Below are 27,446 nucleotides of genomic sequence, written 5' to 3'. Positions count from 1 at the left end.
AGCAATGAATCTGTCATATTTATATATACATATCCACTAACAGGGCTTCTCCCTGTTTTGTCTCCCTCCCCCATGGAGGTTTGCCCCTTTTCGGGTCCTCCCTCCTTTGTATTCGTTTTTGTTTTCCTCTTGGTAATGAATTCTTTTATTCGTCCAAAAAAAATCCACAATCCACAACCCACAACCTTACAAGACATTAACAGAAATGACAAGTTAACAAGCATAGAACAAAAAGCTAAATAGTCAATGCAATTGTGACCATGGTCGAAACTGTTTAGATCTTCATATCATTACCTATATCCAATGTTTCAATCAATTACCTATCTCTACAAGATCTCAACTCAATCCTTGGTTCATTCCAACTCGTGATATTACATTCTAATCAATTACATATGTCTATGAAATCACAAGTCTGAATGAGTCAACTGAAAGATCAATCCAATGATGGAAACAAAAATAGAAAACTAATGGTTGGTCTCTCTGATTTGTAGTTTCAAACCCCTCTCATACCAATTTTCCCTCCCTGCAAAGAAAATCAATTGGCAATGTTGAATTGTGAAGGATATAAATTCAACAAAGCCATAAGATTATAAAATAGCTACAAAATGTATATGACAAGAACAAACAAATAAACTCTGAACAAAATCAAGCCCTCCACAATTTCCCAATAGTTGTGAAGATGGCAAATGTACAATCATTAGAAAAAAAAACTGTTAAGAATCCATGTAGGTATAGCTCAACTATTCAAGGAATAACCATCACTTGAATTAGACAGGATCAAAGTATCACATTATTCTGATAATGAACTTTCATCAAAGGTTTAGGAATTTATCTAAACTGCTGTTTTAGAGTTCTAAATTGAGTAAACATGAACAATAGTTTCCTCTTCTCAGGAAACCCATTTATCTTTGTCATAGCTAAATATCTTAAACTGAGCTGCAAGAACAGGGATATTTGGAGGATCTACTGTGTCTAGTCTATTCCACATGCAAGAAGCCCAAAAGTTCATTCAAACTCTTAATCAATTTAGGAACTATTACATTTATGCAAGGATTCGATATAGTTAAATAAACCCAAAAACCAGAAAACAACTCCTAATTTAACTTTGGTAATCTCCAACAAGGAAAAAACTACTATCCAAAAAAAAAAGTGGGGGGCAATATCCCATTGCATAACATCCTTGTTTTATTGAATCTACAAGGACGCTATATAGGACGCTATAATAGAACCAGATACAATGATGGCTGCACACCACAACGAAATACCCTGAAAATGACTCTCATAACAGCATAGAGATTTGCACACATGAATCATTATTTTTTCAAATAATTGACTAAATGCCCAATTACACAATTACACTGTGAAGTACATAACTATAATGGAAACGTAGCCATAACCCTAAACTCTAAAAATCAACTCTCAACTCACAATAGGAACACTCCTATCATCAGTAACCTTCAACACTCGTTACATACCCAACAAATATAAAATAATAAATACAACATGAAGAGAAGGAAAAAAGGAAAAATAGAGTGAACATCTCCCCAAGAGTTGGCCTCAATTTGACCTTGGCAGCAATAGCAAGTTTCTGGCAGATTTCAGGAGAAGTAGATTGGATTTTTTCTATTTCATTCCCATGAAGATTTACCTAGAACCAATCCAAAAACAGATAAACTTTGCTGTACTACTATTGAAGATCAACCCTTGTATACCACCAACTTAAATTCAATTTCAACACTTTCAGACCCAAGGAGACCAACTACATTCAATATCAGAACTGTCCATACCCATGAACAGTTTACAATTCAACACCCAAAAAAAGCTCAAAAATTCCTAGCTTTTGATGCAACCAAGAGTTGTTAATGTAACTTATCATTAACAAAAGCAGAATTTGACATAGCTTGATCGAATCCAATCAAATAAGCAATCAAATGTAAGAGAATCTAACTAGTAAAAAAATCAAGAGAAAATTGCATTGCCACCCCTTGAACTTCGATCGTTATTCAACGCCACCCCCTAAAAATTCAAAAAATTTCAAATCGATCCCTGCCGTTAGCCGACCATGAGAAATGAATGAAAACCGGTTAATTTTTTTCTAATATACCCAAAATACCCCCCACCTATTGTGAAAGGACAATATTACCCTCTCCTTTATTTCCATCTCCTAAACCCATACCCATCTCACATCTCTCATCTCTCATCTCACTCCTCTCACTCCTCTCACTCACTCGGCCGGACAAGAAGAAGAAGAAGAAGACGAAGACCCACCTACAACTCGATTCTCCCCTCCTCCGGCATGCGATTCTCCCCTCCTCCGGCGTGCAATTCTTTGTAGGAGCTGCTAGTGACCGAATAACTCTGTTATTAAGTTTGAACTGTTCCTCGCTGCTCGCGTCTGTCTCCCGTTCTGAGCGGTAAGCTCGATTGTGTTTAAATTTGACGAGGAAGTAAAATGAAAACAATTGGTTTCTCCAATTTATTTTTCCAAACCAATGATCTGATCATGGAGACAAGCTTGAATACAGAAGAAACCCCAAGAAGAATAAGCTAAAGAGAGTGAGATTTAACCTTTAATGAGACTGATTCCTCTTCACAAGATTAGCTATTCGTTATCTTCAAAGCTGCATTTAAGCCATAAAAACCTCCATTACGAACAAGACCCACAGAAGCCCGGAGAAAATCCAGAAGAGAATCACAAAGATAAATGAAAAAAAATAAAAAAGAAGAAAGAGAGAAAGAATCTTACCTCCATGAATACAGTACTGGTCACTGTCCTTTGGTCAGAGAAACCCACCAAGAAGATTAACGTTCAATAATGGTTTTAAACGAGAAAAAATATTGATAATAGTATGTCTGAGAAACTGAGAAGAGTACAGAGTAGAAGCATAGAACACCGAAGTGGGAAAGAGAACAAATGCTGGGTTGGGAGTTGGGAGTTGGGACTTTGAGAGATTTGAGGAGAGAGGTCAATTGTGTAGTTGAGACTCTTGAGAGAGAGAGAGAGAGAGAGAGAGAGATATGGGATTAATATATTATTGGGAAAAGGGTGTGAGAGGGAAGTGGAGGCAATCAGGCAAAGGGTGTGTGGAGCGGATGATCTGGGTCGGGTCAGTTCAGCGCTGGTTTCTTCTCCCCGGAGGAGGGGAGAATCTCATGCCGGAGGAGGGGAGAATCGAGTTGCAGGTGGGTCTTCGTCTTCTTCTTCTTCTTGTCTGGCCGAGTGAGTGAGAGGAGTGAGAGGAGTGAGAGGAGAGATGAGAGATGAGAGATGAGAGATGAGAGATGAGAGATGTGAGATGGGTATGGGTTTAGGAGATAGAAATAAAGGAGAGGGCAATATTGTCCTCTCACAATAGGTGGGGGTATTTTGGGCATATTAGAAAAAAACTAACCGGTTTTCATTCATTTCTCACGGTCGGCTAACGGCAGGGACCGATTTGAAATTTTTTGAATTTTTAGGAGGTGGCATTGACGTTTCGAAAAGTCCAGGGGGTGGCGTTGAATAACGACCGAAGTTCAGGGGGTGGCAATGCAATTTTCTCTTTTCATTATTGCCTATTTTACAATGAAACAAACAGAACCTATTGTTTTCTTCTCTTTGATGGAAAAACCAAAATAAAAATTGGCATATTTCTTTCACTTCAAAAATTTTGCGTACTTCTCATTAAAATTCATGTTCTAACCCATAAAGAAAACCACACAGATTTTCACTAATTGTGTCATGGTTTATCGGCTTAAATTGCAATCATAACTAATTCATGTTCTAACCCATAAAGAAAACCACGCAGATTCATGTCACATTAAAGCTTATATCCGAAGGTTTAGGCATATAAAATAAAATTTTATTCTTAATCCCCCTTCAATCCTTCATGTAGGCAAGAGTAACATTAAATATTTATCATTTATTACATTTAATGGGACTTAACGACGTTGACTAGTCAGCCCCAAGGTCCATTATCTCTAACGGGTCTCTCTCTCTCTCTTCCTTTTGGGAGGAAAATCAAGTTTGTGTATATATCATATATGAATGTCAATCTTTTGATAGACATTCTTCTGAATTATGTTTCTTTCTAAAAAATTGTTTGGTTGCCTTGAGGTTAGTACATGTTTCTCCCGGGTTGAGATATTGGTTTCCGTAGAAAATTTCTTTCCGCTTTCTCCTTTTATATTAGGTGGTAAAAAGGTTGCTCAAATATGAGTTTAAGTATTGAGGTAAATTCCTATTTGGAACACATCCTTTGTAATATGGTCATTCATGTGAAATAGGATGCTCACTTATGAGGGTCATCCTAGTGGAACCAAACAACTCCAAAAATTAAGAATTATCATTCTAAAGAATGTCATCTCAAAGATTTACCGAACCAAACACCCCCTTAGCTATCTAAACCTAATACCACAAAACGAATTGAATCAAATCGACTCAAATAAGCTCAACTGAAACCAACACGCGTTTATTAGATTCATGTTTCGAGTTGCGGTTTCGTAACACCGATCTCAAATCGGATCCTACTCAAACCCATAAGACACTAATCGAATTAAAAAATTGGATCAAAACCGAAGCCAAACCAATATAACTCGTTAGAAAACCAATACCAACCCAAATATACTTTTGAATATAATAACATGGTTTTTACCCAAAAAAATAAAAAATAAAAAATTGTAAACTGAAACTACACCAATGACTAGAGGAATCGATAGAGAACCAAACCTGATAAATCCTTATTGAATCATGTTCTGAAACAAGCCCTTCTCACACAAAAAAAAAAAGCTCTTTTCACACCAAAATTGGTCCGAACCAAACAATTGACACCCTAGGAAATAGGTCCAACCCATGCCAAACATATTATAAATTTTGTACGAAGAATTCAAGTTTCGAACTGATTCCAACCCATTCATAATCAGAGTGGTTCCAGCTATATCTTTGCTCGAATTTCCATCCTCCCCTAAGTAAAAATCAAATTTTAAAGGGAAAGGTTCTCTCATGAAAGAATCTCTACCCTTATTTATAAAATCGGAATCCTCTGCCGTTATTTACAAAATATGAACTTATCGCCCTTTATTTTTTTCCTTGAAGAAGAAAAACATTTTCCACCATGTAAGGTGATGAGGGAATCTCTTAATCCAAGGTAGTTCTAAATTACAGTTGAAATCTTGGAATAATGAATGTGGCCAATAAATCCTTCCCCCTCTTTATGAAGGATCGAAATATCTTTTCTCAGTCCAATCGCAAGGTCAGCCTCTGGATTAAGAGGTTCTATACCATCACTGTGGATGAGGGAAAACTCGCTCCTTTGAATCTGAAAACGACAAAATTAGACAAGAATGGTGTTCTTCCATTTTCATTGAAAATCAATTTGAGTTACCTTTTGAGTTAGTAAAACAAGGAACCACGTTGGTTTAAAAGTGTGGGTTCTTTGTTTTTATATGCAGTGAGACTTTACTTATCTTTGCTTTTGGTCCAATAAGGACCCATATTGACATTGTAGGTCCCTCTATTTCTATTTGTTAAAAGCAAAATGGGGAATGAAAATTGGACAAAGTTTTCTTTCATCATTGGCTGAACGATGGGATGGTCCATATGAGACCCCGCTCTCTTCCCACCTATTGTCTAGGGTTACGATGGGCCATGGTGAATGGAAATGGTTTTAAGAAAACTAGGTCCATGAAAATTTGTTTAAATATGAAGACGGTTGTCCAGTTTTAAAATGCATAATTTAGTAATTTGGTTATTCAAAGTACATGTGAATTCTCACCAGGGTTAGTAGCCTAGTGTAAGGAAATCCTTGTCCCATCATTGTTTGAGTCGGCTAATTGTGGGTTTGAATAAGAATATTTCACTATCACTCGTTGGTCTTGTGGAAGCATTGCTTGCTGTATGGAGGCTTCGGCTTAGGGGCTAGGATTACTATCATGAAACATCATTTTTTTTTTTCTTTGTTAAGTAAGGTGTCCGGGCTATCTTACGTGCAACTCGACTAATCCTCGTGGAGGCTAGCGCAGCAACCCCACCGCCATCATCTCCACTTAGGTTGTGTTTGGTAGCGAAGAGAAGAGAAGAAAATTAAAAAAAAAAAGAAAAAAAAGTACACTTTTTGTATCTAATTTCTTGGGTTAAGAATTTTTCTTTGCACTTAGTATGCTTTCGCCTAAGAGAAATTCAACTTTTGAAATTTAAAATTCCACTTGGGAATTGTAAAGTTTTATTTTGCTTCCAAAATAAAAAATCTTATAAAAAACACAAGAAAACGTGAGAAAATATGAAAACATCATAAGACAAAAAATGAATGATTACACAATGATTTTCTATGTGTCTATCTCTCTCCTAAAATTCAAAAATTTAAATTTTATTTATTTATTTTATTTTATTCTCTTGGTCACCAAATATACATACTCTTTTTATTTTCTTACATTTTCATTTATTTTCTTTTATTTTCTTTTCTAAATTTTTCTTTTATTTTATTCTCTTGGCTACCAAACACAACCTTAAATCACAAATGCACAAATAGGAAATCAAACATAAGACCGTACGCCTTTCTACAATAATCCGCAATTCATCCTAACCATCTAGGCAACCCATGTAAGGGCAAATTGGGGATTGTGTGGATTCCTAATATAAAGAGAGCAATACTCATGTAAGCCATTTTTGTGATCTTGTTACCTGTATGACCATTGGATGGGAATCTTTTGCTAGATCAAACACTGATATGATGCACGGAAGCTCTACCGAATACTTCTATGCAGTTTCCTTCAAGATTGATATTAAATGTTTGACTAGTATTTAGTCATTCGATCGAACGCTACCTGTATGACGGTGTCCGAAGGGTGTACGATAGTGACCTGAGCGTCCATCTTAGGCTCACCGTCTTCATCTCCATAACTATATTTACGCCGTCTGCGTTTTTCATCTCGGCTTTGCGGGTTTTTGAAGCTCAAATTCACAAGGTAAATCAAATTGGAGGAGAAATATTCTCTTCGAGGATACTCGACTATTCGTCAATGGCTGCCATTTTAGCTCGGAAATCTCTCCAAGCACTTCGCTCTCGACAGCTGGTAAGATGATCGCATCTGAGTCTTAATCTTTCTCGGATTTGCAGAACCCTAGGTGCCTATGTGACAGTTTCCCTAATTCAATTCTTTGCATCTCCTTACCTCCCTAGTTTGCCCATCGAATTGAATCGATACTCTCATCCACAGCTAAATTGGTGATTTTCATCAGATTTTGCGAAAGAATTAAATGTCATTTTCACTCTTAACTGAATTCTGAATGTTTTAAGTTTTAACCGTCTTCCCCCAAAAATTTTTTTTCCTGGGATTTATGTCAAATTATTTGATGCCTGAATGTTGAGGAATTAGGTGTACTGTGTTAGAGGAGGCTTTGTTTTTCATGAAGGCTTTTGTTTCAGATAGTTATAACAAAGTGATAGTAGTTTTCTGGAAAGAAGTTATTTTGATAATGTTACCAAAAGATGGTCGAAAAATAAGGTGAATTCCAGTCTTGGAGTATAGGGACATTGTGTGTGTTTTAGTGTTTGTGGATAATGTCTTGGTAATAAATGGGTTGTGTAGGGGATATCTAACAATCAATTTATAAAACAACCCCCCAACTCCCCAAAGGAAAAGGGGGGTGGGGGAGAGGAGAACAAATGGTTGTTGCTTAGCCATTTGCACCAATTATTATTTTTTGTATCATCATTGGAAGTTTCAATGCTCTAAACAATTTTTTTAGTAAGAGAGTTTCTGTTCTACACTTTTTTCCAATCATTTTCTTAATTTTTATTTGTGGACTTATGAGGTTCTTGGATGTACACTATTACTTGTAGGCTGGAGCAGGACAGGTTCTGCAGGGTTCAAATTATTATGGTCTGCAAATTAGTTCACATTCATTCTCCACAAAGCTAGGTATTTTTCTGCCCCTCTTTGTTCTCATTCGAACAGCTGCCTGTTCATGATTGTATGGGGCCCTTTGTGATCAGATCCATTTGATTAATTAGCAGACTTAATCAATCACAGCTGTTTTGCTTTGAAAATCTGCATTTTGCTGTTGAATTTTCACATGTTCTGATTATATTCTAATGTAGGAATGTGTATGCTCTGATCATGTTCTAATTTAGGACCATGCATGTTTGAAAACACTAGATTTGTTTGATTTTCTGGCCTACTCATGGTTTGAAGAATTGGAATCGGATCAGTGAAATCGGATGATTCAAATTGGAATCGGGATGGCCAATTCCAATTCCTGCCAGCTTCTAGCCATGTGAAGCAGAGAAGCCACTCCACGTGATTCAATCAGCTGATGATGATCACATGGGGTGATAGACCTATTCTGCAACATATCTGATGATAAACATATGGTAACCTTGGATGAAAACCAATTTTACGACTTAACTGATAATGAACTCGTGGCAACCATGCACATCTTCCGGAATAACCGAGGCAAAGTCTCCACAGCTGTCCTCTTCTTGCAACTCCTTCGCCATCATGAAGATCACTGGCAGAGTTTCAGGGGGCTATCTCTCCAACATTTACACTATTTTTTCGTCTCTGATTCTTCATCCAAAACTGCCACTCCTGAGTTTTCAGAGCTCAAAGGAAGTGGTGGCCTCTCAAGGATGTTCAAGAGAGATGGGTTTGATGATGTTGGAGGTAATAGATTAAGAAATTGGGTTTTGTCTAAGAAGGAAATACAGGTGAGCAAAAGCATTAGGAAAATGGTGGAATGGCTTATAAGGGGACAAACTTGGAGAAAGGGTGCTGCAGATAAATCACATAAATGAGCTTATTTTATTTGAAATAAGCTTTGGGTTGGGTTATATATGTGTTGGGCCTTTGGTCCGATGGGTTTTCATTGCAATAGGCCACTTCAATGAGCCTAAATAATGGGTATGAGGTAGGAATATGAGATTTACTTTATTAGGTTAGTTAAGTTGTTTTATTTAAGATTCAACTCCTTTACTTAGTGTAGAGGGTTTCCTTTTAAGTGTCCCTTTTGTTTTAAGTTTCCTATTGGCTATGTAAGTTGGGTTAGAGAAGTCTGTTAGACTGTTACTTAAGGAGTCTTTCTTTTAAATAAACAACTTTTAGTCTATTTTGGCAAAAACCAACTATTTTTATCAATGAAGAGTTGGCTGTTTCCTTTTTTCTGTTGAGAAAGTAAGCTGTTGTGAGACTCAGTGAGAAGTTAGAAACTCAAGGATTAGAGAGATTCTAAACTAGGCCTGTTGGTAGGAAATCAAAGGTCATATCCTCTTCTTCATATTCTTTTTTCCTCTACCCAAGTAAGTTTTAATTCATCTACTTTAACTGGTAATTGCTGAAGTTGATTTAACTGAGTTTGGAGGGGTAAATTGTCAACTTTTAGTGCTGTTCATATACTGTTTACATTGGGATTTAAATCACAGCATAGGGCCACCAACCAGAAGCTGGCGGTGGCCCTGTTTCAGGCTTATTTTGGCTGAAATTGATATCAGTCATATAAAGGGATCTGTCCCCTAGATTATGCATAAACTTTGGGGCATTGAAGATCATCCCAGTCGACCAGGGTTTTATCCGGCTCATACCTACTGATCTGTTGATACAAGAAATCACTTGAATTTGGGTGATGTGGATCCGGGTTCCAAGAACAAGAATCGGATCGCTTAGGACCCCACTTAATTAATTAATGGCACAATGGTACAGCTAAATACCAAAGAAAATGGCAATTTTGTAAATAACTTGAAGTCTCTAACAAAGAGTGGCAATTTGGTAAATAGGGGTAACTCTAACATAAGAAAAAATCTCCAAGGGAAGGCAACGTACAAGATGGGGAGGGGTAGGATTGGAACTAAGAAGTAAAATAAGTTAATTGAGAAATAAGGGGTAAATCTGGAATTTGATAAAGTAAGGATGTAAGACCTAATCGTTGAGGTCTTCTTCAACCTCTAGACAGCCACACAAGAGGTGGTAGAACAGAGAACAAAAAAAAAGGGGAAGGAACTCCCTCGATTCTGTCACAAGTTGGTCTAATACTTCAAGCAAACAATCGCCTCAACCTGCCCTTCCAAGAATACGAAGACTCAGCCTGAAAGAGCCTGCAATGAGAGCGATTGGAGGATCTGAACCAGATCTGGCGGTAGGTGAATGTCAGTTCTGGCTGCTGTGGATCTCACAAAGCTGAAGCTCTTTCGATCTTAGATTCAAATATCTGAATCACCTTAGGGCTTGCTACTGCTCCTCCAAGTCTCAAGCCAACAACTATGGTTATGAAGGAGATCGACTCACCTGTTTGGTATTGCAAGTATTGTCCAGAACGAGAAGGGAAAACCAGAAAATAATAGGGAGGCAGAAAAGAAAAGAATAAATAAGGAAGAAGTAGAAGAGGTAGAAGAAGAAGAAGATAAGAAGGTAAAAGAAGAGAAGAAGATCAGGGAGGGATCAAAAGAGGGACACCAACGGAAGCCATGGTTCTCAACCAAGAGAAATCTTTCATGTTCAAATCTTCAAAAACTAAAACTGAAATTTCTCCATCAAGTACATGTCCAATATAAAGAAAAAAAATAAAAAAAATTAATGGCAACTAACTTAAAATGGAAACTAATCTAAAATTAGAAACTAACTAATTTTAAAGAAATTGTTTCTAAAACGAAAGAGAATCAAAAGATTTTTTTTTTCTAAGTCCATCGTGCAACTGCATCAGCTCTTCCGGTCTTAGAAGAACTCGACTCCGTCGAGTTAGGTCGTGCTCCCAAGATTCCCTTGTAAATTGCTCGCCGATGAGGTGGCACATATCTCGAAACACAAGGGAGCATAACTCCAAGAGGAGGGAGAGTAGGCTGATGTGTCACTGGAGTAGGAGTCGGTCGACGTCGTGGCATGTCTGATAATGCGTGTGGCCTCATTAAGTACATACGACCTCCTTGCTTCACCTTGATTGTGTTCCGTGCGCCATCATAGAGAATGCCTGCATGTCGCTGCCAAGGTCGTCCTAGAAGAATATCGCAGTGCGCCAATGGGGTGACCAAGCAGGTGACATGGTACTGTAACGGCCCAAACTATAAGTGTACTCGAATAACTGCAGTGGCCTCTTCTCGAGCTGTGGGTCCAAAACTTCGCACGTGAATCTTCTTGAAAAGCTGCTTCTGTGGAAGGTCGTGTGCTTGAACAAATTCAGCAGATATAAAGTTTGCTTCTGCCCCAGTATCAACAACTGCATGAACATCAGTATGGTCGGAGCCGTGCAGGAGAGTACCCTTCTGTCTGAAGAGAGGAACCTTATCAACTAGTCCATTCGAAAAAGATGAAAGGTTAGCTAAATGAGCTTCTACATCCTCATTTTCACAATCGACAATATCATCGTCCTCGAGGGGATAAGGATATAAATGAGATTCATCTTCACTCTTCTCTGTCGGTTGCTTCTCTGCTACGTTCACAGAACGAGTCCTGTTGGGACACTTGTTGGAATTGTGACCCTTCTCGCCACAACTATGGCATATGATATTCTTTACCCCAACATTATCCTTGTTGAACTCTGACCTTTTTTCTTCAACTCTACGAGCTTCAGGCTTCTTTTCCTCCATACGTGGTGGAGGTCTATAAACTGAAGAAGTATTGAGCATACCCTTCCAATAGATGGACTTCTCTTCAGTTGTCTTGGCATGAGCCGCTCAAGTCGAATCTTAGTACTTAACCCATTGATATATCGCATCACCCGTTGCTGGTCTGTTTCCTGAAGTCGACACCTTGAAGACAGTTTGTGGAATTCGAGGGTGTAGGAATCCACATCTTTGTTCCCTTGTTGCAAGTTAAGTAATTTATGGAACATTACATTTTCATAATTAAGAGGAACAAACTTTTCAGTCAGGATTTGCTTCATGACCTCGCAATTGGTAACGGGTCCAAGTTTTCTGACAAACCTTGCATGTAATACATCATCCCACCATGAACATGCATACCCAATAAACTTGGTGATGATGAGTTCACACTTCTTCATGTCTGGAAGAGACTTATACGCAAAATTTCTCTCCACTTTGGTAAGCCAGTCAAGAAATTCCGCAGGTCCCTTTTCACCACTGAACTCAGGAACCTCAACTTTGATGCCATAATCTCTATCAGAAAATTGCCGGGTAACATCCTGGGGAACAACTGGATCAAGTTGCTGCCTTTGAGGTGTGTCTTCGATCCGTAAAGTGTTGAGCTGAGGAGTTAATGTAGATGATCCTTCTTTAGCTCGCTTGTCGGACCTCTTCATAAAGGCAATCATCTCTTCCATAAATTTATCAAACTTAGCTTTAGTCCTCTCAAGCCTAGCATCAGTATTCTGTTGGTTCTCGGCTAACTCACAATACAATTTGTGCAACTCAGCATTGGTGATGTGATTTGCCATGGTTAGAAAATTGCGGGAAAATTTGCTCTAATACCACTTGATGCGGATCTGGGTTCCAAGAACAAGAATCGGATCGCTTAGGACCCCGCTTAATTAATTAATGGCACAATGGTACAACTAAATACCAAAGAAAATGGCAATTTTGTAAATAACTTGAAGTCTCTAACAAAGAGTGGCAATTTGGTAAATAGGGGTAACTCTAACATAAGAAAAAATCTCCAAGGGAAGGCAACGTACAAGATGGGGAGGGGTAGGATTGGAACTAAGAAGTAAAATAAGTTAATTGAGAAATAAGGGGTAAATCTGGAATTTGATAAAGTAAGGATGTAAAACCTAATCGTTGTGGTCTTCTTCAACCTCTAGACAGCCACACAAGAGGTGGTAGAACAGAGAACAGAAAAAAAGGGGAAGGAACTCCCTCGATTCTGTCACAGCTTGGTCTAATAATTCAAGCAAACAATCGCCTCAACCTGCCCTCCCAAGAATACGAAGACTCAGCCTGAAAGAACCTGCAATGAGAGCGATTGGAGGATCTGAACCAGATCTGGCGGTAGGTGAATGTCAGTTCTGGCTGCTGTGGATCTCACAAAGCTGAAGCTCTTTCAATCTTAGATTCAAATATCTGAATCACCTTAGGGCTTGCTACTGCTCCTCCAAGTCTCAAGCCAACAACTATGGTTGTGAAGGAGATCGACTCACCTGTTTGGTACTGCAAGTATTGTCCAGAACGAGAAGGGAAAACCAGAAAATAATAGGGAGGCAGAAAAGAAAAGAATAAATGAGGAAGAAGTAGAAGAAGTAGAAGAAGAAGAAGATAAGAAGGTAAAAGAAGAGAAGAAGATCAGGGAGAAATCAAAAGAGGGACACCCACGGAAGCCATGGTTCTCATCCAAGAGAAATCTTTCATGCTCAAATCTTCAAAAACTAAAACTGAAATTTCTCCATCAAGTACATGTCCAATATAAAGAAAAAAAATAAAAAAAATTAATGGCAACTAACTTAAAATGGAAACTAATCTAAAATTAGAAACTAACTAATTTCAAAGAAATTGTTTCTAAAACGAAAGAGAATCAAAAGATTTTTTTTTTCTAAGTCCATCGTGCAACTGCATCATTGGGTTATGTGTTTCAAATTTTTTACTGGTTGACTGTTGACTCAAATTTGACCATTTAGCATTGTTATATTAGGGGTTTTCTTATTCTAACAGTTTATTACCAGTAGCCATAATCTGTGTTGCATAGGATAAGGTTGGCTTTGACCTTATTGTTTACCTAAGCTCTATTTTAGGGGTTTTTGAGATAAAAGGGGGTTTATATCTGAACCTAGGGTTCTTCGTATCTACTCCCACCATTTTGGTATCAAAACTATGGCTACATCACCTTGCAGAGTTGAGAGAGGATCCGATTTTCATGTGACAACTTGCTGATATGATGCACAGTTTGCATGATTGAATGGTTTCCTTGGGGCAATGTATTGATTCTGCATCTACATATTATGCAATTCCCAATATTGATACTATTTTGAAGGTGGAGCCAGGAGTTCCTTATTTTGCTTGATAGACGGATCCGTAGTTATTCCTTGATTGGTTAGATTCTCTGATGCGGATCTGAGTTCCAAAACCGGAATTGAATTGCTTATGGGCCCACTTGGGCACTTATAAGTCAATTGCAATAATCAATGGCAGGTTCATAATTAAAATAGAATCTCAAATATATGGCAGAACTGTATATAAACTCAAGTTTCCAATGAAGGGGAAAATCTGTAAATAGATAGAAACTTATAAAAGAGTGGCAGTTTGGTAATTAGATGGAACTTAACCAAGGGAAAGCAAAAGTGGCTTGAGAGGATGACGTATGGCCAAGGACAAACTAGGAATAGGAATTAAAATAAGGAAAAATCAGATTAGGCATAAAAGGGAGGGGCACTTTAGGAAAATAAGGAATAAAGGTTAAGAGAACTCACTTTATGAGGTTGTCTTCAACCTCATGACACCAACAGTAGCCCAGCAGCAAAAGGGAAAGCTTGCGGTGGTGAGAACTCCCTCCATCTTCATCGTTTCAGCCCAAATTTTTAGATGATGCTTGGACACCTTCCGGCCTTCCAACAGGAAAATACCTCAAACAGCAAGCAAAGAGGAACAGTTGTCCCTGCTATTCAGATCTGGTGGTAATAGGGGAACCAGAACCTGCAATCGGTTGACTTCCTCACAACAGAGGAGGGCTTGGAGGAAGAAACTCCAGGGTTCTGATCGCCTATGAGAGCCCTACACTCCACCCAAATCTCGGGGTCAATCGATTGGAGATAAAGCTTCAGCGAAGCTTTCTTTTTGATCTGATAGTGTCGCCCAGAACAGGGTATGGAAAGAAAACTGGAAAATAATAAGGATGAAGGAGAAGAAATAAAGAGGAAGTAGGAGAATGGAAGAGGAGTTGAGAGAATTTCAGAAAGGGAGAAAGAGGGGTTCGGCCATAGCTTCAACCAAAGAAAACTACTCATTCAATTTCAGTTCAGTTCTTCAAAATCCAACTAAGTCGTTAGGTACAAGCTGATATTTAAAGACTAAAAGTAAACCTACTTTCTTATTTGAGACTGAAACAATTATTGCATCTGATCTAAAATAGAAATAAAGTCTCACTCAAATATGAATAAAATTTGACTACCAAACTAAGTTCTAACTCTAAAAAGGAAAGAAATAGAGAAATAGACCTAAATCCAACGTGTAACTGCATCATTCTGTATAGGACTATTTTGGCTGATGCAACTGGACAGAGTGGAAGCTTAGATCTGTTTACTTGGAATTGACTGGTTGTGCTAAAGAATGGTGGAGATTCCATATAGAGAAGCTTAGAGTTAGAAGACTAGGACTTGGGAATAGATGAAGCACAAGTTGAAGGATAGGTCTCTCTCCAACGGGAATACCACCAAAAGGCCTTCAAAGTTGAAGATAACTTGATGCAACCATCTATGAAATTCAGTTTGCAAGTTAGAGAGAACACCTTTTTTGGTGAGAAACCGAGAGAAAAGAAAAAGGAGCCTGAAGTTGAAGATAAAGTTGAAGTTATCACAAGGAACTGTGATGATAAAGTAGATAGAGTGCTTGAAGCTTTAAGACAAAAGATCAATGGGTAGAAGATTCTATTGAAGATGCATACGTTGAAGAGATCCAAGTAGACAAAGCTGAAACAGTGGAAGATGAGGTAGTGGTTGAGAGCACTCCACAAGAAATCGTCGACATTGACGATGTTTTTGAAGAGGTAGAGCTTGTGCCAAGTCTTTGATGAGAAGGCTGCTAACGTGGAGGACTCTATGGATATGACATTCACAGTTAATATTGATTTAGCAGTTGAGCACATAAAGTTCATCATGCGACCAAAGTTCTTTGAAGAGAAAGCCCCACGCCTCAAAAACTGCATTTCTAGCGTCCATGACTATTACAATATTACTATGGGCAACGGATGGATATTCATCATACACAATTGATCCCTCGACTCTACAAAACTTGAGCTCAAGTTTTTTCAAGCCGGGGAGAATTGATGCAAATAAATCACAAAAATCTGCTTATGTTATTAGAAATAAGCTTTAGTTGGGTTATATATTCGTTGGGCCTTTGTTCCAATGGTCATTCATTGTAATATGCCATTTTAATGGGCCTATAGGTGGGAGGTAAGACTACGGGATTTACTTTTAGGGACCTAATAGGTGGGAGGTAGGAATACGGGCTTTCATTGTAATAGACCACATAAAGTTCTCTCTTTGGACAACGACGTGAGGCTTCCTTCATAAAGCTAAGAGGCCAGGCTTCCTTGATAAAGCCAAGTTCTTCCTATTTTCTCTCTCTCCCTCCTGCCCTATTTTATCTCCTTTCTACTTTATCTCTTCTCCCTTTCCCGCATATGTATCAATTGGTTACAGAGCCTTGCTTGAAGACTCCCGTATTCCATGTCTCTTGAAAAAGCATGGAGATGGCGTCCAGATTCAATATTCTTTTGTTGTGGTTCCGGATGAAACTTTAATGTCACTTCCACAAGCAGAACTCAATCATTGGGTACACAAAAGAAAGAGATAAATTCTTATACATTGGCAAGGGTTATCTTTAGTTGAAACAACTTGGGAAGAATTCGAGGTTATCAAACAACAATTTTCGGATTTAGGTCGTGATGGTAAGTTCTCTTTTAAGGGGGGAGGAATGTTACTTAACTGCATGACTCATGTAAGCACATCATGTGCAAGGGTGGCTCATGTAGTTATGGGTGTTATGTAGGGGGGAAGTTAGTAGAAGTTAGCAGGAGTTGTAGGGTATAAGCGAGTAGTGGAGAACATGGAGTGGGATAGTTATAGTGTAGTTATAAATACTATTGTATTGCTATTTCATATGGATGAATATGAAGTGAAAGATAATCTTTAAACTCCCACAAATTCTCTCTTAAGAAATGATGTCATGACTTCCTATGTAAAGCCAAGAGGTTAGGCTACCTCCATATAGCCAAATCTATCATAGTTTCCTATTTTATCTCTAGTCTCTCCTGCCCTATTTTCTTTCTTTCCTATTTAATCTCCACCATCCGTGTACGTATCAGAGCCTAGCAATGAATCAAAGGGTGGATACATTGGAAGGGGAAGTGAGTACGTTGAATGAGGAACGACGCTAAATTCTTACGTAGCTTAATGAGTTGTTCAAAAGATTGAATTCTTATCCCTCTAATGTTGAATTTGAAATTGGCGAGAATTGAAGGACTTCTACCCAGATGTCGAAGTTATCATGAAGTAACTTCCATATTTGGGCCTTCAGGACAAGACCCAATCTAAGGGGGGAAGGGATGCTACCTGTATAAGTGTTGTAATGCATTAGAATGCATGCATGGGTAGTGTGGAGGAGTTGTAAGAGGGAGCGAGTAATTACCTATGAGTGGAGTGTGGTTCAAAAGATTGAATTCTTATCCCTCTAATGTTGAATTTGAAATTGGCGAGAATTGAAGGACTTCTACCCAGATGTCGAAGTTATCATGAAGTAACTTCCATATTTGGGCCTTCAGGACAAGACCCAATCTAAGGGGGGAAGGGATGCTACCTGTATAAGTGTTGTAATGCATTAGAATGCATGCATGGGTAGTGTGGAGGAGTTGTAAGAGGGAGCGAGTAATTACCTATGAGTGGAGTGTGGTGACATAAGTTGGAGTGTGTAATTATCTATGAGTGGAGTGAGGTTACATAAGTTGGGTTGAGTAGTTATCTATGAGTGGAGTGTGTAGTTAATAGTTATCTAAGAGTGGAGGAGTGTGGGTAATTATCGCAAGAGTAAGGGGTGTTGCAAGAAGTTATACTTGGTTATTGTTGGTTACTCAAACTGTTACAGTTTGCTCTTGTACTTGTTATCGTGTTCAAAGATAACAATAGAGTTGTATTGATCTTCCTGACAGAGCAATTATTTTATTTAATTAGCAAGTACAAGAGCAAACCGTAGTGGCTTGAGACTAGTCATAGATAACTACTCACCCCACTTACGCTAACCACTTACCCCTCCACACTACCCATGAGAACTTGTAACCGTTGCCAATGTATGAAACTTGTCTCTTTCTTCTGTGTATCCGATGATTGAGAACTGCTTATGGAAGTGGCATTAGAGTTTTATATCGTACCATAGGCAAAGAATCTTGAATCTGGACGCCATCTCCACGCTTATTCAAGAGAGAGACATGGAATACGGGGTGAATGTGGGAGTCTTTAAGCAACGCTCTGTTGCCAAGTGATACGTACGCAAATGGTGGAGAGATAAAACTGGAAAGAGAGAAAATAGGGTGGGAGAGACAAGAGATAAATTAGGAAAGTAAGATAGATTTAGCTTTCTGGAGGAAGCCTAACCTCCATAAAGCTAAATCACTTTGCAACTAGAGCATTCACGACGACAGATCACTCTGGAACTGCTGTTTTTTTCTCATGCTCCATGTTTACAGTTTGTCACCATGAACCTGGAGCTTGAAGCAGGAGGGAGGAGCATCGTGGCCCGATCGAAGCATCAGAGGTGGACTATCTCTGGAGCCACAAGAGACACTAAGAAGAACTTGGATATCTTCTTTAGGAATCGCTAGAGCATGTCTCACACCATCAGAGTAAGATTTATTCAACAATTGGTTGATTCTTTTTCCGGTCCAAAAAGTGATCGATTGCAAGGTAATTGCCTGATTTGAGTGAATCGGATTGGAATTGACAGTAGTTTCTCTTCTTTATTGTCATTGATATTTGTTGTATACAATACTCCTCCAATTTTAAACTTCTTATGGTGCCTTTTCTTCTTTCTCATTCATGATATTGTTACCTTTTACTGAAATGCTAATTCACTTTATTCGCTGGTTCTCCTCAAGTTGTAGAGGCTCTGAAGACCATCTTAGTGTATTAGAAAGGCCTATTGATTGGCATTGTTCATCAAGATCCAAAATCTTGGTACTGAAATATGTCGCGAAACTGCGAAATTTTGACTGAAACCTGGTACGTATCAGCTGCTGGTTTCAAGGTCCAAATGGCCAAATTAGGTCCCGAAACTTCTGGAAAACCTATTTTAGGCCCTCAATATATAGTGGAACCCTTAACTTGTAAAAAAAAACACCCAAAATGGTAGTTTGGCTTCGGACCCTTGGTTAGTAGTGTATATTGTAGGCTGTTGTATACTTTCTCTAGTATGACCTATTCTACACAAAATTTAGTACTAGAAGTCTAGAACACACATAATTCATTTAAAATATTAAAATATGCATGAGGAATAATGGTTCTTAACAGATTTGTTAGTTGGGGAAAGAATGTAATGGGAATTCTATGTATCTTGGTCCATGTCCCATAACATGTGCATTATTTTGTAATCTAGTTGTGTGTGGCTCATTGTTGATTTGGGTCATTGACCCTGGCTAATTCTATTTATATTATCTTTTAATAAATTGCCAGTATTGATTACTTTGCGGCCTTGCCATACGTATTGTGAAGAAACATAATGGTTATTCATCTCAATTTCTTTTTCATTTCTGTTTTCTTGTGTACAAACTGCAGAGGATGAGGAAAGAGAGAAACTTGTGAAGGAGATGTCAAAGGATTGGAGCTCTAGTAATTCTCTAGTCTTCTTCTTCTTTTATTATTGCTGTTGTTGTTGTAGCTCTTGGATAATCTCCAGTTGGGGGTATTCTCTGCTGTAATTTTGATTTGCTACTTGTATTGGTAGTTCTGATACTGTTAAATTTCAGTTTTTGAGCGGAGCATAAATACACTATTTCTTACTGAAATGGTTCGGGGTCTGTCACTCACACTCATGTACTTCTTTGAGAAAAATGTAACGGTAAGTATCTTCCATCATGTAGGTCCCCATTGATTGGTGATGATATCAAATCACAGGTGTTGTTTTTATTTTTTTGGGTGACAGAATCACAAGTATTTTACTTGTTTCACAGATCAATTATCCATTTGAAAAGGGTCCTTTGAGCCCTCGATTTCGTGGGGAACATGCCCTTCGACGTTATCCAACTGGAGAGGAGCGTTGCATTGCATGTAAACTATGTGAAGCGGTAAGAATTGAGTTCTTGATGTTGTGTCTTCATGATCAGGGGGATTTGTTCTGGCAACCTCCTACATGCAGTACAGGAAAATTCAAGTGTATTGGTTTTGTTATCAGCCTTTGCATGGCTCCCCATTTAATTGGAAGTTTATCATTTAAATACCATTTAGGTTCCTTTGTACCAACCATGGCTCTAAAATTTGGGTCGGATTGGTCAGTATTGGCCGGATCGGATGGGTATTGGCCTTGGCCCATCCTGATACACGGGTACGGACCAAGGGTAAAAACGTAATAAAAACTGATTTTTATTAAAAAGCAGGGGTAAAACTGTCCAATATGGTCAGATCCAGGTCGATCCGGATCAGTATCAGCCTTGCCTGATCCAAGACCAATCCCGAGTTTTAGAACCATGGTGCCCTCCATGCATTTGGAAGTTCTGAACCCTTTTTGTGCCAAATTTGTAACTTGTCATGGTTGATGAGTGATGTTCTCTATGAGCAACATTCCTGTGAGCGTTCTTCCAGAACCCAATAGTCCAATACCCCCATAGTGATATAAGATTTATTACATGGATGCTAGTTCATTTGGTTTATTTAAATTCATAGATCATATATTGAATGCTTGTTTTTAGAAAATTGGGTCCTTGTTTCATTTTTTAAGTCCTAAAGAGTCCAGCTGTGGTGGTGAAATGAATGGCACACATTCATTGTTGGGATTTTTTTTTGGGGTGGGTGGTGAAATGAATGGCACACATTCATTGTTGGGATTTTTTTTGGGGGTGGGAGGGGTTTGGATGAGGGTTGCAGGATGTTCAGGATGATGCTTTCGAATTGGTTCTATTTTTGCGGTTTATGTCAGTTGGGAAAAAGATCCCTTCCTGGTCGTGACTCGTGCACCCCTACGCCCAGACACAGGGGATGGCAAAAGGACCATCCTGCCCCCCTGGTTGGATGCCTGTTCCCCTCCCTGGCTGGTCTCCACTCCGGTGCAGTGGCCATGTGGCCAGGTATCTATCCCCAGCCCATCTCAGTTTTCGTTGAGAGGCCTTTTATTTTTATTTTTGTTGTGTGTGCATGCATGTGTGTTACTTTTCTCCTTTATGGAAAATGGATGGGTGGGGGTTTGGGGGCTGCACATTTTTGTGTCTACCTTTGTGTGTCTCTTTAATAACCATAGTTTCGGATATTATGTATGGTGAGGGTTTTCATTGTGCAAGTCGGTTGGTTTTATTGCATTCTTGGTTGAATGCATAGGCTACAGAGCCTGCAAGGGACTTGGACGAAGTTTAGGCCTTAGGGTACCATAAATATATATTTTTTTATGGTATCATAATAGTGAATTTTAATTAGATGTTCAAAATTTTAGAGGTAACTTGACCGAATAATAAATCCTAAAAATTTTAAAGATTGATTTTGTCCGTTCTGAAATTTTATGAATTTTTCCTTTTAATTGCTTATCCTCTCATGAGATTTGGTTGCTTGATCAGATTTGTCCAGCACAAGCCATCACCATTGAGGCTGAGGAACGAGAAGATGGCAGCCGTAGGACTACCAGGTAGGGGATTTTTCTCTTCTTTTCTTCGGAGGTTGTTCTTGTTGATAAGTGCAGTTGGGGGCAGCCTGCTAGGCTGAGCTCTTGCAAGTTCAGAAATCAATAATTGCCAAAGCTGAACTTACCCCTTCCCATGCCCAAAAAATAAATCAAAAAAGGTTGCCATTGCTAAAGCACCCCTTTTAGAAGTTGGAAGCTGGACCTCATTTTCCAGAAAGAAGGCAGGAATAGAGACACTAAGAAAAGCAGGACCAAATCAAATGAGGGCATCTGCATTTGTGAAAGTTGTTTACAGAGTTGTGAGCTTAACCATTTGCACAGGTATGACATTGACATGACAAAATGCATTTACTGTGGATTCTGCCAAGAGGCATGCCCTGTTGATGCCATCGTTGAAGGACCTAACTTCGAATTTGCAACGGAAACTCATGAGGTGAATTCACATTCTTGCGTAAGGTCAGGAGTTGCTCTCCCCTGGCTTGAGCAGAAAAGTTATGTAGTCTTTCTATTGTTGCAGGAACTTTTGTACGACAAGGAGAAGCTGCTTGAGAATGGGGACAGATGGGAAACTGAGATTGCAGAGAACCTTAGATGTGAAAGCTTGTACCGTTGATCAATCTATTAACCGATGACCCTATCTGTGCCTACTTGCAGATTCATGAGAATTCTCCAGTTTGAAAATAAAGAAGGGATCTCATGAGGTTTTGATGGTGTTTTTACATTTTGTTTCGATGTCCGGAGCTTCATAAACATGCTTTTATAAGTTCTTTTTGCGTTTGGTACCTCACGTTTAATGTTGTTGATTATCACCTAAATAGAGGAAGAAATAGGCAATCTCAAATGGTGAGAAAGGTCTACTCTTATTAAATCTGTTTCTCAGCTCAGCTCTGTTCCAACTTATGTGATGTCCTATATTTAATTTCCCAAAAATAATTTGTTCCCAATTAGATTCTATTTACTCTCAATTTTGGAGGGTGAGACTGGGACACAGAAAATTTTCTTTTATTTCATGGATTAATATTTGCAAGCCCAAAAACAATGGTGGCCTGGGTTTCTGGTTAAGTTATATACATATGAAGCTCTCTTTCTCTGACTTGGGTGTTAGACTTTTAAAAAACTATTCAAATTTATGGTATAGAATCCTCAATGTGAAATATATTCCTAGATCCAATGTCATTGCAACAGAATTTTTCCTAGAGGGTATCTCGTATATGTAGTATCGACCATATCATATCCAAACTTAGAAGCTTGGTTTGTTGCAAAGATGGTAATGTGGATTTCATCTACATTTGAACGGATCAATGGAGTCCTTGTTGGTCACATGTGATTTTAGATGTCTCCCACATCATTCCCAAACTTAGAAAATTAGTTTGCTGGAGAGGTAATGGGGATTCCACCAACATTTGGAGGGAAATCCATGGATTCCTCCTTGGACGACATACGTGTTTTCAGGTCAGGTCGAGCAAACAAAATTCTTCTTTAAAATTTTTTTCTCTGTTCTCAATCTATTGCATAGCTTATATCCCCTCTCATCCTAACCCTCCCATTGATTGAGCCCCTAACTATAGAAAAGCCGGCAGTGTACCAAACCTCTTCCCATTTAATACCCTTAAAAAGAAGATTTAACATCTACCTCATTCTTTAAAGTTAAAATTGTAAATCTTCTAATTAAGAATTCAATGAAGAGTACATAGTTAAATGAACAGACTGGGAAAACATCATTAATCATAAGGTGGAAAAGGGTTTTTTCCAAGCCAAATCTTGATGATTCAAAAATTGTTCCCCCCTCCCCCCAAGAATGTAATAATTCAATAATACAATGAAGATACTAACGAGTAAAATGAATTACTTAAATTTTGAAATAAAGAAACAGAGGAAAATGCCAATGGTATAGTTCTTCAGAAAAATCCAGGTCCCAAACCAAAATCGCCGTATCCGTCAATTGCAGAAGGATTCAATTCCAATTCACTTAAGAAAGGAGATGGAGCAGAGAAGTTAGAAACCCGTTTGGCCACATTGTTCCGAAGCTCTACCATACTGGTCTTCAAGCGTTGAAGCCCAACCAATCCCATATGTGGATGGATTGGTGCTTCCCACCACCATGGTTCCTCTTCTTGTGAGGGTTTCTTGATGAGTTGAGAGGATCGGATCTTCTCTGCTTCCAACTGCTTCAGCAGCTCCATGTACTCAAACTTCAGTGCTTCAACGTCACCCATACCGGCACCGGCATCCACAGGAGTAGAGTTCTGGTTGTTGAGAAATTTGCCTAGGACAGATGTGACAGAAGGGTTACCGTAAGAGAAAACCCTCCCAGTAGGAGAGAAGATAAGGACGGCAATCTCGGCACCACAAAGGATGCCGAGTTCGCTGGCCTTACTAAAAATCCCAGCTTTCCGTTTGGAGAAGGTAACGACTCGATTTTTCTTACAATCAATCTTCTTTATTTCAATTTTCTGACGACCCTTCCCTTTCTTCCTCTCTTGCTTCATCTCCATTAAAATATGATCTCCCAATGAAACAGTAACCAGATCACCACCTTCTTACAGAACCCAATGAAACAGTACCAGATCACCACCTTCTTTCTGTAATGGCTAGTATTTATAGACTGAGTTAGCTTCTATTTTCTTACTTCCCTTTATAGACTGAGTTAGCTTCTATTTTACCCAAAAAAAAAAAAAAAGATAGTTTCTATTTTTTTCGGGGGAAGCTAGTAACATAACAAGGGTGGATTATGTTTTGGTAAAGTAAAAAAAGTAAAAAGACTAAATTATTATGAAACTATTTATTGAAGAATGAATTGAGTGGGGGTAAATTAGATACTTCACTTGTTACAAATTAAAATAAAAAAATATATCCAGAATTGGAATTGTAAATGTATTTTAGTCTTTTCATCTTATTTCTTCAATTTTTCTTTCTCAATCTATTGTAAACATACTTTTCTCCAATCTATTCTAATCGACGTTAGATTTACACAAAAAAAGGGGTGGGTTTTTCTTCCCTGAGGTTGGGAGCGAAGAAAATGATGGATAAGAAAGATTTTATAAAAAAAATATCCAAATTACTAAATTACCCCCTCTTTTGTCACTCTTTGGTCATGTGATAATTAAAACCAAGCGCACTCAAAATAATGATTTGCGCTCACAAATTACAAATCGCTCTTGACCGATTTGTGATTTATTTTAATTTGTGATAAATAGAAAGAGGTATTATAAATCATACGAAATTTATTTTAGAATGGTTTTATTTATTTTTTTATTTTTTTGTACAAACCCGCCAGAGCCCATCCCAACCAGTGAAAACCCAAGCCTTGCTATGGGCTTAAATAATTTTGATACGATTGGGCTTGGGCTGGGGCTGAACAATCCAAACCTGAAGTCAGGTTTGGCTTGGGCAATTCTTTCAGCCTGCCCAAACCACACAAACGGCGATTTGATGGAAAGAGTGACTGCTATCATTAACTCTAGTCCCCTATTATTGAATGTTTAAATTATACTTATCCATATTCAATTCAATAAGAGGGCCAGATCTCATGGGCGAAGATATTCATTCTTTCCTAACTCTTTAATTAATGCAGCTTCATTTTGATCTCGGGAAACCCTTCAAACCATTTTGGTGACGAGACTCACCATTCACAAGTAGATGGACTTTGGTCGTCTAAACGTAAAATCTTCTTTTTAATTTTTTTGGTAAAAAATTAAATAGAGCTTTTATTTTTAAGTAGAATATCTAACCATAATAAGGAAAGAATAAAAGTTGGGCAAGGAATAATAATAGGAATATAGGATCTGGCAGGTCGGTGAATGGTCGACGGTCCAATTACATTTCATTCCTAAGGCCCAAATCATGCCACGTGGAATGGGCTTGCGAGGCCCATGGAAATGACTCTAAAAGGTACCTCCACTGGTGACAACATGTGCCGCGCTTCGCTTCTTTGAGTCACTATGATTGAATGATATTCAATGGCTTACTTTCCAGCTAGGAATTCCAACATTTGAGGGTAACCCTTACCTACTTAAATGCCCGTCATTTTTGCCAAAACCATTTTAGCATTCTTGAAAATTTCATGACCCTTCCTACCCACTCAATCCTGGGATTGGGTCCTTCATATGAACGTTCATTTCGACGTATATGTAAGGATTCAACATTTGTCTCATTTCTTATCATTTAACAGGTTTAGAGTGACATTTTACCTTTTGCCATTTAAAGGATGACGATGGATATATATATATATATATAGAAGCGTAAGGAATAGTCGACAAATATATATATATTTATATATATATATATATGTTAGATCCTCACATGAAGTTTAGGTGAAGGTGCATGGAGAGCACCCAATCCCATCTTCTGTCTTTCAAATCTTTACTCTACTTTGATTTATCATCTTCTTTTGTGGATTCCCGTGAAGGAAGCCCTCTATGCTTGTGTCAATCTTGTGACATGTTGGTTGGCACTCCAATTTGGTGGACACATTACATTTATGTCACTCTCTTAAGCGTGTAAAGTTATTGTTTCATCTATGGCAAAGAAAAACTAAAACCTTTTCATTTTGTTTGAAATGCATTGAAATAAAGTTTTCATGCAAAAAATGAAATAAAATGAAAAGAAGAGATAAGGATTGACAAGCTACCTCCTTATAATGACATCATACTATTTAGAGGAAAAGAATAATTTTAGCGGGTATAAATTCGTATACAAGGGACCCAAGTTATTTAATGAGGAGAGGATAGGGGGCATAAAGCTTGTGAGAGAGCCTATACATGGTGATCGCATGCTCACTTTTTTCTTTGAAAATAAATAAAGAATTTTCCATAGGCTATTTCTCATAATAAAGCATTAAAACTAGGCATAAATTTGGAAAAAAATAAGTTGGAACAAGAGAAAAATGCGTTAGGATCCTCTCCAACCCTTCAATGTGTATCCGATGGTTGGAAAGACATTGGGATGCGTGCAAGTCCCCATAGCTGTCTTATGCATGCTGGGGGTGGGAAGGTTGGAGAGGGGTTCCCCTGGTGATAAAGGGGTTAGAGAGGAATTAGATCCCCCAAAAAAGCATTCTATTTAATTTCAATAGAAATTGAGAAGTTATTAGCATAACAAGGGTTGGTTATGTTTGTAAAGTAACAAAACTGTAAAAAGGCTAAATTATTATGAAAATATTTATTGAAGAATGAATTGAGTGGGGGTAAATTAGATATTTCACTTGTTACAAATTAAGGCTGTGTTTGATAGCCAAGAGAAAAAAAAGAAAAGAAAAGAAAAAATTACAATTTTTGCATTTTTTTCCTTGGGTTAAGAATTTTTCTTTACACTTGGTATGTCTTCACCCATGAGAAGATTCTTCTTTTCAAATTTAAAATTCCTCTTGAGAATTGTGAAATTTTCTTGAGAAAATTACATGATTACCCACTTTTGGGTTTTCCTTTACAAAATTACCCACAAAAAGTTTTGGTCAACAAAAATACCCAAAATTAGGTTTGGGTTTACAAAACTACCCACCCAAAGTTTCAGTTAACAAAAATACCAAAAATCAGATTTGGGTTTACAAAACTACTCAAAATAGTGATTCTTCATCTTTCACATATAATCATGTATTTTTTTATTACTAAAACTTTGAGTGGGTAGTTTTGTAAACCCAAACTCAATTTTGGGTATTTTTGTTAACTTAAACTTAAAATTGGTAATTTTGTAAAAGGAAACCTAATTTTGGGTATTTTTGTTGACCAAAACTTTTTTGTGGGTAATTTTGTAAAAGGAAACTCAAAAGTGGGTAATCATGTAATTTTTCCTATTCTTTGCTCTTCCAAAAATTTTCTTGCCGAAAACACAAGAAAACATGAGAAAATATGAAAACATAATAAGATAAAAAATAAATGATTACACAATGATTTCCTATGTATCTATCTCTCTCTTAAAATTCAAAAAATTTGAATTTTTTTTTTCTTCTTTTGGTAACCAAACACACATACTCTTTTTATTTTCTCACCATTTCTTCTCTTTTTT

The 27,446-nt window shown here is 37.9% G+C and overlaps 2 protein-coding genes across 2 annotated transcripts; one reads left to right on the top strand and one right to left on the bottom strand.

Annotated features, from left to right (window-relative positions):
* The first annotated feature begins 6,824 nt into the window (after positions 1 to 6,824).
* LOC122059743 (NADH dehydrogenase [ubiquinone] iron-sulfur protein 8, mitochondrial) lies at positions 6,825 to 22,387 on the top strand. Its single transcript, XM_042622766.1, has 8 exons — positions 6,825 to 7,050; positions 7,821 to 7,899; positions 19,394 to 19,447; positions 19,585 to 19,676; positions 19,789 to 19,902; positions 21,379 to 21,446; positions 21,765 to 21,876; positions 21,961 to 22,387. Exons 1-8 carry the CDS (start codon positions 6,997 to 6,999, stop codon positions 22,054 to 22,056), a joined length of 669 nt encoding a protein of 222 aa, XP_042478700.1. The 5' UTR covers positions 6,825 to 6,996; the 3' UTR covers positions 22,057 to 22,387.
* Positions 22,388 to 23,080: 693 nt separating this feature from the next.
* LOC122060196 (agamous-like MADS-box protein AGL61) lies at positions 23,081 to 24,043 on the bottom strand. Its single transcript, XM_042623391.1, has one exon. It carries the CDS (start codon positions 23,936 to 23,938, stop codon positions 23,342 to 23,344), a length of 597 nt encoding a protein of 198 aa, XP_042479325.1. The 5' UTR covers positions 23,939 to 24,043; the 3' UTR covers positions 23,081 to 23,341.
* Between the last annotated feature and the right edge of the window lie 3,403 nt (positions 24,044 to 27,446).

Source organism: Macadamia integrifolia, chromosome 13 (genome assembly GCF_013358625.1).
Source record: "Macadamia integrifolia cultivar HAES 741 chromosome 13, SCU_Mint_v3, whole genome shotgun sequence".
Lineage (NCBI taxonomy): Eukaryota > Viridiplantae > Streptophyta > Magnoliopsida > Proteales > Proteaceae > Macadamia > Macadamia integrifolia.
Note: the sequence above shows the minus strand (reverse complement) of the source record. Positions and strands in the feature narration are given on the sequence as shown.

Excerpts from the sequence above, each read along its gene's own strand:
- LOC122060196 (XM_042623391.1), bottom strand. The coding sequence starts at position 23,938 with ATGGAGATGAAGCAAGAGAGGAAGAAAGGGAAGGGTCGTCAGAAAATT.
- LOC122059743 (XM_042622766.1), top strand. The coding sequence starts at position 6,997 with ATGGCTGCCATTTTAGCTCGGAAATCTCTCCAAGCACTTCGCTCTCGA. Across the intron at positions 19,677-19,788 it reads TCTTTGAGAAAAATGTAACG|ATCAATTATCCATTTGAAAA; the intron begins GTAAGTATCTTC and ends CTTGTTTCACAG. Across the intron at positions 21,447-21,764 it reads GGCAGCCGTAGGACTACCAG|GTATGACATTGACATGACAA; the intron begins GTAGGGGATTTT and ends CCATTTGCACAG.